The following is a 14,037-nucleotide window of genomic DNA, read 5'->3' as shown; positions in this document are numbered from 1 at the left end:
CGAGTTCGAGATGCAGTTCCTGCCCTTGGGAGAGAGGAATCTACTCAGACAGAGCTAGAAGCTGCAGCAGAACTCGAGACAAGGCACACTGGGACACAGCAAGGCTTCCAGGACAGAGGACGTGGAGCAGAAGGCTGGGGCCGAGTTGGCTCTGTAGCCCTGGGGTTTCTGAGTGTGCTGAGGTCTCTGAAGAAATGGGATGAGAGAGGGTACTCAAGCCTGAGAGTATTTAATTCTGTGTCAGATCTTGGTCCAGGTGGCATCTCACATCAGCCCGCACAGAGTGGATTGTTCAGCGTGTGGCTTTAGGACGTCTAAGGAAACATAGCAGAAAAAATTAATTCTTACTTCCCACCAAAGCCCAAAGTAAACTGTGGTCAATGAAACTTTTAAATGTAATTAATATGACCATAAAAGCACTGGGAGACAGCATGAGGGGCTGTTTATTGAATATCTGGTGCTGTCTTTCTGAAGTCCCTCAGATCCCCAGATTGGAAACTGTTAACGTTGTGGCGCTGAAGATGGCGCCGAGTCACTTTTACTTCCTCCTTTTGGATTCTGTTTTGTGAATTTTTATATAGTTACCATGTGTTTTACATTTTGGTGAAAAATTCAATGAACAATTTTTTTGGCTTTTATAATCTAAACATGACTTTTTAGTTTGTAAAAGTGATACATGGCTATTATAAAATGTTTAAACACATTTTATACACAACAAGAAATACTGAAAAATTCACTCCTGGCCCTGCCTCCCCAAATTCACCATTTTTAACATTAACTGAACACCATTCTAGGCACCTTTCTTTGTATATATACAGATAGAAGAATAACTTGCTAGGTAGGACTAGTTTAATACAACAAGAGATATACTAGTCACTCTATTTTTAATTGAAGAATTAAATTTTATCTTAAATTTATAGAAGCGAATCTGAAATATAAGAAGAAATTTCTGAACTTTAAGAAAATGTTTCTTTTTTTTTGAGGAAGATTAGCCCTGAGCTAACATCTGCCACCAATCTTCCTCTTTTTACTGAGGAAGACTGGCCCTGAGCTAACATCCGTGCCCATCTTCCTCTACTTTATAAGTGGGATGCTGTCACAACATGGCTTGACAAGCGGTGCATAGGTCCACACCTGGGATCTGAACCAGTGAACCCTGGGCTGCAGAAGCGGAACGTGCGAAATTAACCACTGTGCCACTGGGCTGGCCCCAAGAAAATGTTTATTCATTATAAGAGATATTAATTTGTAAGAGATCCCTCTGGAGTTAAAAAAGTGATTTTGGAAACAGAAAAGATTGGATTTGTCATGTATTTTTTACTACACTTAAGTTTTAGACTGGATTGATTGAAAAATTGCAAGAAGAAAAGGAAATTAACACAGTTACCCTTTCTTCCTCCTCTCCTGTGTCCCATCTTACAATTTTCATTAGCTATCTATTATTTTTACCTTGTCAGGTTTGCAACCTTTCCATTCTGTTTTGTGGCCACAATTGCTATATTTTAGTGGAGTTAGCATATTCATCAGCAGTCCTCGTATGCTAGCTTCTCCACTCCTGAGTTCTTGGGTGGCTGGATTTCATGGTCAAGAGATTTTTTCAAGAAGGGTCATAAGTGCTTGAGAATAGAATGTCTACTTACTGCATTTTCTTTAGTTTAAGGACAGCTTGGCCGGGCTTAAACTTCTTGGGACGCACTTCCTTTCCTCCTTTGTAGACATCCTTCTGGCGTCTGGTGACACCATGGGGAAGGGCTGGGACAGCTTTACGCTGGCTCTCCTGAAAGTGACTTCCTTTTGCTCGAATGCCTGCAGAATTCCTTCTTTGGTCTTGAATCATACCAACTTAATCGGGATGTGTCTCATCTCAGTGTCTCTTGTCCTCTGTCAGATTTCCCTGTAATTCAGTTTCCTTTTTAGTTTGTGGATTCTTTCATTTCAGGGAGATCTTTTTGGTGGTGTATTTTTGAGTACTTCTGCTCCATTTGTTGGATTTTCTGCTTCACAGACACAGCTGTTTATTTCACAGGTCTTTCCCATTTATTAGCATCTCTCTATTGTTTAATGCCTTAGTCTTTCATCTGCATTCACTTCAGCCTTTCCTTGATGTAAGTAATTTGATTTTCAGATGTATCTGTTCTGTACCTTGCTATTTCTAATTTATTACTTCTATTTGTTTGGGCTATCAGTTTATTTTCTGAGCATAGCATGTGCCTGTTAATCTGTTTTTATCATTTCCTCTTTGAACTTTTTTTATTGAATTCACATTTTGGTTAAGAAAGTGTGAAACGTTTGTAAGACATTTTCTTCTGAGTTGTATTTTCTTTCAGCCTAGGATTTGCAGTTGCGTTTTGAATGCTATTGCTTTCTTAATTCTTTTTCTCTCTTCCTTTAATTTTGTCGTTATTCTTGAAGTGTGGCTGCTCTGACGTGCCCCCTCATCCTTCTCCTCGTGGCATGCAGAGGGCCCCCAGACTCCGCGGGCTCTGACGAGTAGGGGGGTTCCTTGGTGCCCGCTCTCCCTGACTGGGAACTGTTTGTGTCCCACTCCTGGCCCTATTTTGAGGACAGGGCATTTATTGTTCTAGCCACCTCATTCGCAGCGTGGAGGAGCGGCTGGAGGCGAGGATTCCGAGGAGGCTCCTGCAGCCGTGGCTGGAGCGCTGGCTTCTCGCACGGGTGGGGAGGTGCGCAGGCTCACTCCACCTGTCGCGCCTGGACCCTCTTCCTGAGGGGAGAGGGACTGGCTCTCAGTCAAGGGCGGAGGCCTGGAACAGCCGACGGATGCAGCCCTGTTTGTTTACTTACCTCACTCACCTGTCTGCAGCAGCTCTTGCCACTCCCATAGGTCAAAAAGAGGCAAAAGAGAAGGCTTTGACCCTCTGTTTAAGGTTGGGCGCAGGGAAGACACATTCAAGATAGATCATCGGGCTGTCAGCGTCTCTCATCCCTTCTTCTCTTCCTGCTCTTGTGAAGGATCTTTGCTACATGTGATTGTCTCTTTCCCTTGGTTCTGCCAAATCCGCCTTTATTACGGGGGTTAATTCACAAAGCATCATGAGGATAGTTCTGCCTTCCTTCTCCACTTTCTGTGAGCTGTGGGGAGACAGGTATTCTGCTGTGGCTCTTCCTGCACCGAGATCCTGAAATGGAGTTGGGGCTCCTGTCTCTCCCCAGACCACCGTCCCACTGGCGGCCTGCTCCCCACCCTGCTGCATCTCCAGCTTCCTGTCGGGAGGCAGTTCCTGAAGCTGGGAGGTGCATGAGGCTAAAACGGAGTCTTCTGTTTCTTTCCTTGGCCTCTTCTTTGTGAAGATTAAGGCAGAAGATTATGTCCCTTTCGTTGGTCATTTATCTGTAGCAAGATTGTCACCATTTTTCCACTTTTTTTTTTTTTTTTTGGTGAGGAAGATTGGCCCTGAGCTAACATCCGTTGCCAATCTTCCTCTTTTTGCTTGAGGAATATTGTTGCTGGGCTAACGTCTGTGCCAATCTTCCTCTGTTTTGTATGTGGGATGCCCCCACAGAATGGCTTGATGAGCAGTGTGTAGGTATGTACCTGGGACTGAACCTGCAAATCCCAGGCCGCCAAAGCAGAACACACGAACTTAACCGCTACATCACTGGGCCAGCCCATTCTCCACTATTTTGGGTACATGTTCTGTGATTATCACTATTTGTGATTAATTTATTTAAAACATTATCCTTCAACTGCATCTGCTTTAAAATTTAAGTACCTTTTGTTCTGATACCATTTGGCTGAGGAATCTTTTACAAGTCGCTTCATGTCTTTGGGCTTTAGCATCTCCTATAAAATCACAGTATTGGTCCAGACGGGTGCCCTTGCAGCTCTGACGCTGCTGACTATAGATAGTTTAGAGGTTTTTTTTGTCTTTTCACTTCAGCATCAGTTTGCTAATTTTCACCTAGAAAAGATGCAAATGGCTAAGAAATAGATGTAGAACCTGGAATTCCCCAGAGATAGCAGGCCTGGTCACAAGACACCAAGTGGCCCCTGGGGAGGGCTGGGTCTGCGAGATTGGCTCACTTGGGGTGATGGCCCAGCATGGGGTACTGTCTGTAAGGAACCAAAGACCAAGTTTTCTTGCTCCAGAACGGTTGGCCGGGGAGGGCCCTGCTGACAAAATTGATTCCTGGGTGCATGGATGGAGTACGTGGACTAAGATATTTATTATCATTATTATTCCATTCTGATTATTATAATCATCTTAACTAATCCTGAAAATTATTTATGTTTATAAAAAAATACAAATTTAATAAAACCTTTTTCATAAAGGTCAGCAGACAAGGACTCAGTAGGAGCGTGAATGGAGGACAGGTATGCCCGGAAGCCAGAATAAGGGAAGCAAGCGCAGCTCATGGAACAGCCAGCTCTGAACTTCAAGCAGGGGAGGGGAAGGGGGAAACGGGCTGGCTTACTGCAGCCTCAGTAGTTCCTGACAAGAAGGCTGTTGGTTGGCTGAGACAAGCTTGTTCCTAGCACTGGACCCTGAGGGCCTTTACTGAAGAGGCAGTAGACGGTCAATGAGTGACATTCCTAGGACCTACGAGAAATCAGGAAGCTGAGCTCGGGGGGTGTGGCCGTGCAGACCGCGGGAGCCTGGCCTGGGCCGTGGCCCCATGGTCCTTCATGGCGTCAGATGGCTTTTTGCTCTAGCAGCCTCTTTCTTCCTTGTTGGCATTGTCATCCTGGTCCGTGAGGGCACCTCACAGGCTCCACGTGCCGCTTCCTTGCCCATGGATGTCCCCGCAGACTCTCTCACTGGGATCCGTCACCGGCGGCCCACAGCGGAAGGGCAGGAGGAGTGCGTGAAACGTGCCTCCTGTTATGTTTGCCCTCTTTGCCCGGCAGGGTGTCGGCTTAAACCCCCTCCCCCTCCTCCGTCCCGGCTCCTTCTCTCTCCCCCTCCCCCTCCCCTCCTTCCCTTCCCCTCCCCCTCCCCTGCCCTTCCCGCTTTCCCCCTCCCCCCTCCCCTCCTCTCCCCTGCCCCCTCTCCCCCACCCCGCCCCCTCTCCCCTCTGCCCCTTCCCCTCCTCTCCCCCTCACCCCCTCCCACTCTCCTCCCCACCCCCAACAGCCCCTCCCCACAGCCAGTCTGCGTGTGTCTGCTGCTTGCTGTGCACCCTGCAGCTTTGTGGCGGAGCCCCCGACAGTGAGGGCTAAGCCATGAGCTTCCCTGTGTGCGGCCCTGGTCGTGCAGCGGCCGCCTGGGGTGGACAGAGCGGGCTGGTCACTGGGGAGCCTGCACGGTCAAGTGCCTCTCTCCACGGCGGCCTTGCACAGGTTAGGAACAGAACTCAAGGGCCAGGACGTGCTGTCAGCCTCTTGGGAAATAAAATATTGGCATAGAAGCGACTATGATACATGTTTTCTGACTGAAAATATATCTTAGTCTCTGTCTCTGTGTTACAATATGCTGGAGGAAAAGGAACTGTCGTTTTCCAGAGAAAAGTGTGCCGAAGAGACAAGCTCTTTGTGAAATAGAGGCAGATGTTCAGGCTTCCAGGTTAAGCTGGAATAACGACCAAGTCGCATTGCGGAGCTAATGCCAAGTAGCCGTGAAGAGCTTCCCCAAAGGGTCGTTGAAGCTGGAGTTCCCTGAGACTCGTTCCAGAGGTTTGGCTGCTACCAGGGCCGTCAGAGAGGTGCGCTGTGAGGACACCTGAGTCGGCTCCCGAGGCCCAGGCAGCGTGTGTCCGCTACAAATAATGACAGGAAACACAGGGATCTCTGTGTACAGTCGCCCACGCACACTGTTTCTCACACGCATCTTTCCAGGGAGTGGAGTCGAGTGAGAACTGTTTTGAAAAATACGAAAGTTACAAGCTCAGACAGACGGACAGCTGTGCTGCTCCTGTCACAGCGTTCTGGTACTGCGGCATGGACAGCTTCACGTGCGGGGTGCACGCGGGGCTCCTAAGGGCAGAAATGTCTGATTGGCTTTTTAAGCTCCCTGGTAGAGTATCTGGCACATGGTGTGTTCTTTGTTTGGTTGATTATTGTTTGTAGAGTGGAGGAAGGAAGGAATAAGTGAGTAAATGGAGGGAACCCTGGAGGTGGAGCTCAGAGCCAATTCTGCTTTGCCTTTTCGGGAAGCCTCCACTGGTGAGTGAAGAATGAAGGTCCACGCATCTCTGTTTTCTTCTCGAAGACAAGAAGTGCTTTGAGTGGATTTTAAAATGCCAGCAAAGATGTTACTAGGAAAACGAGAGTGCTTTTTATTCTGGCCCAGCAGGCGGCCTCTCCTGATTCTGGGATGGATTTTTTCCCATTGCACGCGCAATTGCAAAGCACAGTTTTTGGGCACTTGGCACTGTGTCTCTGCTTTTCTTCCCCACTGGCAGGAAGTTAAAGCGTTTGCTGGCAGATTTGCAAAAGGGACCTTTGTGTACAGAGAATTGTGGTGTTGGTAGGTGCTGACTCAGTCTGCGGGGCAGGGGCTGTGAGGGGCTCTCAGTTCTGAAGCGTGTTGTCCCACCCTGGGCCTCTGTTCCTGGTTCCTCGTCTGCCTCTCAGAGCTCCACCATCAGTCTCATTCCACAGGAGAGACAGAATTCTCAGAACCATGCCTGTGACCAGGTGAGCCCTGAGTGCCTCTTGCCCAGGGTCAGTATAATTTTCCCTGATGTTTCTTCCCTCTCGAATTCGCTTCCTCCCCTCTGTCTTGTTAAACCCTGTCCATCCTTCAAGGCCCCTGCCATTTCTAGCCCACAGGATTTGCCGTACCTCCTGAATTTTTGTCAGTGCCACAAGGTGTCATTGTTTAATTTGTGCTCATTTTATTTCTCAGGTAAGGTTTTTGAGAGCAGGAACCATGTCTTCTATTTCTTTAGATTTCTCCCAGAACTCTAGCTAAGCAGTCCCTCCTTTTCATGCCATTATAAAAAACATTAAATAAATTGGCTTCTGCAATTAGAGCTCAGGGATTTCTGGAAAGCTGTGATGTGGATTGCTGTTTGGAGGCTAAGGAAAGTAGCCAACAGAGAGATAAAAGGAGTAAAATGGAAGGGCATGCAAAATATCAAAATATTATAGAATGTTATCCCACCGGTAGAATCTTCCCATTAACTTGCTTCCAGAAAACTGTTAAAATTATGTACACATACATACATATATATACATGTACACACACACATATATATCCATGTACACACACATACACATATATCCATGTACACACATACATATATATCCATGTACACACATACATATATATCCATGTACACACATACATATATATCCATGTACACACACACATATATATCCATGTACACACACATACATATATATCCATGTACACACATACATATATATACATGTACACACACATATATATACATGTACACACATACATATATATACATGTACACACACATACATATATACATGTACACACATACATATATATACATGTACACACATATATATACATGTACACACATACATATATACATGTACACACATACATATATACCCATGTACACACATACATATATACATGTACACACACATATATATACATGTACACACATACATATATATACATGTACACACATACGTATATATCCATGTACACACATATATCCATGTACACACATACATATATATACATGTACACACACACATATATATCCATGTACACACATACATATATATACATGTACACACACATACATATATACATGTACACATAAACACACATTTACATGTACACATATATTTACGCATGTACACATGTACCTTCGCATACACATATCTGTGCATACATTGACTCATGTGTTACAGCGTGCGTATGAAGTAAACCCTCAGCAGAGCGTCTTACTAGATTGGCTAAGTGTCAGCATTGAGAGAACAAGAGGGCAAAGAATGGATGAGCGTTGGTGGGGAAGCAGCGCTAGATCCATCCAGAGCCTGAGGCCTGGCCCCCGGAGGGCTGTGGGGACCCCGGAGCGTGAGGTGCCAGGTGCCTGGGACGATGGGAGTGACAGCGAGGAGAAATGGGAGAGTGGGGTGGTGACTGTGTCTGTGCCAGAAGGTGAACTATAGCCAGTGTGCTTCTGCCTTGTCGTTCCCTCCAATAGTCATGACACTGGGTGTCACCAAGGGTTTCTAGAGTCCTAAATGGGAGGGTGTTTGCTCATCAGTCTTGAAGACCATCTGTGTTTGGCACACACAAGAAAAGTCACGGGCAGGATCCTGGTCTCAGCCTCCCTGGGCTTTGGCTTTCTCATCTGTAAAGTGGGGTGTGTGTCTCCTGTGCTTCGTAGACTTCGTGTGGCAAAGAAGGTAAGGACTCAGTGCCCTTTCCACGACACCGATGTCCCGAGGGGCCAGGCCTGTGCGGAGAGGACTAGTGGCCTCTCTCACCTGAGTTTTCATTTACCAGATCTGCCCGTTGAAATTTCATTGTTTTCTTGGTAAGATAAACACAAATACAGGTAATTGTGATGGCCAGCCAGAAACTCCCTTCTCTGCTCATCTGGCAGTTCATTTAGTTCATGTCAAGACCCATTTGGACTTTACAGTGTAGGTATTTGTTTGGGCCTTGCCTGTTATTGCGAAAACAGGACCAACATACGTATGTTTTGTTCTAGGGAGATGTGCATCCAACAGGATGGGAGAGTTCATCTCACCGTTGTTTACTTTGGGAAAGAAGAAATGAATGAAGTCAAAGGAATACTTGAAAACACTTCCAAGTAAGTGCGCCCTGGAACCAGCATGAGTCCCGCCAGCTGAGCTGGGGAGCATCCTCCGAGGCTGACGCTTCTGCTGTAGTTTCATTTTCCCGGTGCTGTGGCTGTGAGCGACCTGGGAGATTGATTGGTTGCTGGCCTTGTGTAGGGGGAGTTCTGTGCCCTCCTTCCCCAGAGACCACCAGCCTGACACCGGTCCTCACGGGCCTTTGACGTTGGGATAAACTGCTCTGAGCAGCAGGCTGGGGGCTTCTGCACGACTGGATGTCGTCACTTGGAGCACTGCGGGTCTGGGGACTTGACGTGGCAGAGTGGGGGTTGGGGAGGACAGCTGTGCAGTGCGCTCCATCTCAGCCACAGCTTGTAAGGCTGAGTGGTGTTCCTGCTCCGCTCTCCTCTGCTCAGCACAGTCTCACCCTTTTGACTTTCATTCGTTATGTATTTTGAGAGATTAGAGGGAAGCCAGAAGTGATGGCTGGAGTAGGGTCCTTGATTAAACCTACTCAGGTGAACAGAAATTATTCAACCAAAAACTTTAGACTTAGAGTTGTATATTTTCACCTCATTGATCAGTTGCATGGGGTAAAAATGTACTTAAAAAGCAGCAAAGATGGATTATTTTCCCATACCAAATAAATAAATAAGGATTTATTTAATAAGTAAATATCGGTGGCCTTTTCTACTAGTGAGGAAGCCGGAAAGGCACTGCCACACTCCCCTCTGGTTTACAGGGCTCCAAATGAGTGCCCAGGTGGCTCGTTTCTCCATCAGTGAAGGAGAAGGGTGGTCAGGGGTACTCGCGGCAGAAATCGTCTGAATAGGTCCATATGGTCTTCATGTAGACAGGGCCCTCTGTTTTGAGCTTCTGGTAAGTGGTAATTGGATGATAGTCAATCAAAGGACAAGATTCCAAGATTGAGTGTACTTTTTGTGTTTATTTTCATGCTTTGTTACTAATTTTGTATCAACGAACACAAGATCAGAATGCTAATTACGGTTATTCAAACATTCTGAAGCAGTTCGCTGGCCAAATTTTATCCAATGCTTGTTTTTTTAAATAAAGTTTTGTTGGAATATAGGCACACTCATTTGCTTACATATTATTTGTGGCTGCTTTCCTGCTACAGCTGCAGGGTTGAGTAATTGGGACAGAGACTAAATAACTCGTAAAGCCTAAACTTTTTACTCTCTGGTCCTTTATAGGAAAAGTTTTTTTGCTGACTTCTGCTCTAAAGCAATAAGGAGTTTAAGAGTTTAATACTAGTAACTGCTTAAAGCTATGGCCCCTGTAGAAGGGAGATCAAAGAGAATAAAATAATTGAATATCCTATATGTAAGTGAAACAGAAATCTCTTGACTCCAATGTTTTGCAGTATCCCTTTCATCTCTGCTTAGGAATGGGGAGCATGAATTATTAGAATTCATGTCCTCTGCCCAGTGGATAGGTTTTAATATCTCTGGAAGTATGCGTCCCTGGGCCTGGATCCTTTTAAAGTTTCCCAGATGATTCTAACTTGTAACATGCAGCCAGGATTGAGAACCATTGTCTGAGAAAGTGGCTGTCCACCCGAGGGGCTGCCCATCAAGAGGACTTGATTGCAGCCAGCTGCCCCATTCTGAGGTTTTTTTTAATGGTTGTGATTTTTTTTTTTTTCGGGGAAACAGTCACCCTGAGCTAACATCTGTTGCCAGTCTTCCTCTTTTTATGTTTTTCCTCCTCAAAGCCCCATGGCATGGTTTTATATCTTAGTTATAAGTCATTCCAGTTCTTCTATGTGAGTTGCCACCACAGCATGGCAACTGACAGAAGGGTGCTGTGGTTCTGCGACCAAGAAGCGAGCCTGGGCCACCGAAGTGATGAGCGCCAAGCTTTAACCACTAGGCCATCAGGGCTGGCTCCCAAGGTATTTTTAAGTAGCTGTCTAAGTGACTCTGAAGTGCTGCCAGGATTGAGAATCTCAGTCCTGTTGGGTCTGGCACCTTCTGAGCACGTTGAAGAAGAACCAGACATTTGCTGGTATAGACATATAAGCAAATTCACACGAGTCTGGTGGATAAGTGGAGGGCCAGTTTCAACATTATTGTAGGAAATACCCTTTCTAGTGACTTGAACGCTTAGGACCTTTATTATCAAGGCATTCTTCTCCATGTCAAATTACCTGGCAAGCTGAATTCTCATCAGACGGTTGCTTGGTGAGCAAAGAATGAATAGAATCTGAATAAGAAAAGTAAAATCATTTGAGTGGTAGGGATGGTTTACTTAAAATTTTGGAAAATTTCCAGAGATTAGTCTGCTCATAACTGAGAACTGCGTGCTAGAGACCGAGTCCATCAGTGCTTTAAAGCAGTGCTGCAGAAACTCTGGCAAAATTCAATTGGACCCCATTTTTCTGTGTTGATGTCGTCATTTTGTTAACTGGTGGCATCTGCAGGGTTGATGTCACTGGTGCATTGGGCATGTCCTACCCCGTCCATGGTGTTGCTTTGGTCAGACCACCTCTGCCAGGAATGCTGCCCTCTGCTGCTCGACTGAGTTGATTTCACACGGCCTTACCGCCAGCCCCTTCGGGATGATCTTCCTAATCACGTGTTGCCCAGCCTGGTACTCAGAAGGGCTCTTACTTCTAACCTTGTCTTGACAACACTGCCCCAGCCAAACTGGGGGCATAGTTTACCCCTTTGTCTTCTCTCCTATTTTTCTTTTCTGCTTGGCATTCCCTCCTTCCTCCTTTCTGCTTATGCAAACCCCACACCCTTCCATCCCCAGCTGACCTCCAGTCCTCCCCTCTCTGAACTCTGACTGTACTCTCTTTCAGCATCTCTTATATCTGGCACTTGCCTTATGATTTGGCTATTTACCTTTCTTTCTAGCATCCTAACTAGATTCTAAGCTGCTTACTAAGCGGTGCCATATACATGCCTCTTTGTAACTCTAGCTCATAGCGTAGGGCCTGACTCAGAACATGTGTGGTGTTTGTTCTTCAAGAGAAGGATGACGCCAGGTATAGAGGAGATCCGTACACATAATAATCTATATGAACACTTATATGAGAAGCTTTATCTAAGTATCATTTTTATCATTCTTTTAAGATGGTAAAACTTTTATTGAAACATCTTATCTTTGATTAGTAATAGTAACCATTATTATTTACATGAATTATCTTATGTAATATTCACAGCAACATTATCAGAGAGATGCTGTTATTAGCCCCATTTTATATATGAAGAAACTGAGGCTTAGAGAGGTTGTTACTCAGGCTGCCATCCCTGACACGTGGGAGAGCCAGGACCCGAACCTCCTCTGTTAACTTCCAGGACTCCCGGTCTTAACGTTGCACCCAATTTTCACTCCTATGTACTAATTACTAATTGAAAGTAATAAGATTTGAAGTCAATCTGAATAAAATTTATTTATTTGGATATCAGTATCGTGATTAAACTGTTCTAAATCTAGCTAAATGAATATATTTTAAGAATATCTTTTAAAAATCTAGTTTAATGACTAGTGTGCAATGTTTTTCTCTCTCTCTAGGTTTATGCCTACTCAATCAAACTTCACATTTCAGTCCATTGCTGTAGGTCAGCGTTTTGCAAACTGCGGTTTGTGATTCATTAGAGGGTTGTGAAATAGATGTAGTGGGTTATGTCCAGTGTTTTTAAAAAATTGAAATACAATTGGATAGAAAATATCAGAGTGCATCACAAGTAGTAAGCATAAGTATTGTTTCATGAAACTGTAATTTGTGTGTGTGTGTGTGTGTACTGTGTCGTGAGGTATAATATATTCCTCTGTAAGGACTGTGGTCAGAATATTCAAAAGCCACTGCCGTGGATGACAACACAAAGCCGTTCTCAATATCTGAGTCTTACTCCTCAGTTTTCCCTGTTAAGCTTCGGTTAATCTCAGATTAAAGCCTAGCTCAGTGGTTCTCCAATATGAATGTGCTCTGGAATAGCCTGGGTGCTTTTTAAAATGCAGATTCCTGGGATCCAGTCCCGGAAAGTCTATCAGTAGACCTGAGATGAAGCTTGGGAACCAACGCTTAGAATGAGTCCTACGTATGATGCTGACGTGGGTGGTCCGTGGCCCACAGTTTGAGAAATGTTGGCCTAGGTAGATGTTTGCTTGTATTGTATTGCTGTATATTAAAAAGTTTTTAAAAATTGTAACTGGTGGATGAATTGGCATGAGTTGACATCCAGAACATTGCAACTTCATCTTTGTCCTGTCACGAGGCCACAAAGGCATCTTTCAGAGGAATTGTCTCTGAGATCAAAGTACTAGAAATGAGACACTGCCCTGCCATTGCAGGTGTGTGACATGAGAGGTTGTGTGTGTGTTGTCAAGGATCTGCCTTCTGCGATCTGCCTTGCACGTCAGCATCTCATGCCTCTGTGAAGAGATTGGTTTGACACCTGCCCTCAGGCAGATTTTATCAGGACATCCCAGAAGAAAATTTAGGGGAAGAGTTTTGTTTTGTTTCTGAAATTTGAGCAGAATTATTGCTTTGTTTTAATTTTTTCTTAAACAAAGAATTTTGAGATAATCTCATCTTCTAAAGTGAAAGAATCAACGCAGTGAATCCCTCCCAAGCAGGTAAGGGGTCTGGGACCCTGAAGCCCCTCACGGATTAGGCCACGTCTCTGACCAGTGGCCGTCTCACCCAGCCTTTGCCAGAGAAGGGCCGAGTGTGATTCCGCTGGTGTACCAGCTCTTTCAGAGATGTGCCTGTATTTTTAGGCATTCTAAATTGTTCCTTGGGGCATTCAAACATGGCATATAGATTATAGTATTGTGACAATGTTAAATTTCCTGAGTGTGAGCATAAATTTTTACAATGTCATAAAGGAGAATGTCCTGGTTCTTGGGAGATTCTTATCTTTGAGGCTAAAGTTGTCATGATGTCTGCAACTAACTCAAATGGTTCAGAGGAAGGAAGGAAGGAAGACAGGCCCGGTGTTAACACTTGGTGAATTTGGTGAATCTAGGTGAAGGGGCTGTGAGTCCTCATGCTGTTTGTACATTTCTGAAGGCTTATAATTTTTCCAAATAAAAATATAGGGAAAATATATTATGAGAGAAATTAAATGATATTAAGTTCACACAGCGGGATATAATGCAACAGTTAAATGAAAGAAAGGTGTTGTCAGCGAAAATGGTGAAATACAGACCTCTGCAAACACTCTCCTCCATAAAAGGAATGAGAAAATTGTTTAAAATGGTCAGAATCAACTTTTTAAGAACTCTTGAAATCAAACAAAGCTTGCAACAATCTGGAAAGCGTTTATCCCAGAAAAATGGCTGAAACTGGGTGTGAACAGGGA

At 44.8% G+C, this 14,037-nt stretch overlaps 1 protein-coding gene across 9 annotated transcripts in view; it reads left to right on the top strand.

Annotated features, from left to right (window-relative positions):
• CSGALNACT1 (chondroitin sulfate N-acetylgalactosaminyltransferase 1) overlaps positions 1-14,037 on the top strand; it is a 333,538-nt gene that overhangs the window by 284,723 nt on the left and 34,778 nt on the right. For all 9 annotated transcript variants that reach the window (XM_046648695.1, XM_046648693.1, XM_046648697.1 and 6 more), the window contains one exon: positions 8,614-8,715. In XM_046648695.1, coding sequence (XP_046504651.1) covers positions 8,614-8,715 — 102 coding nt within the window. The remainder of the gene's footprint in view (positions 1-8,613; positions 8,716-14,037) is intronic.

Source organism: Equus quagga, chromosome 22 (genome assembly GCF_021613505.1).
Source record: "Equus quagga isolate Etosha38 chromosome 22, UCLA_HA_Equagga_1.0, whole genome shotgun sequence".
In the NCBI taxonomy this organism is placed as follows: Eukaryota; Metazoa; Chordata; class Mammalia; order Perissodactyla; family Equidae; genus Equus; species Equus quagga.
This window is presented reverse-complemented; position numbering and strand designations above follow the sequence as displayed.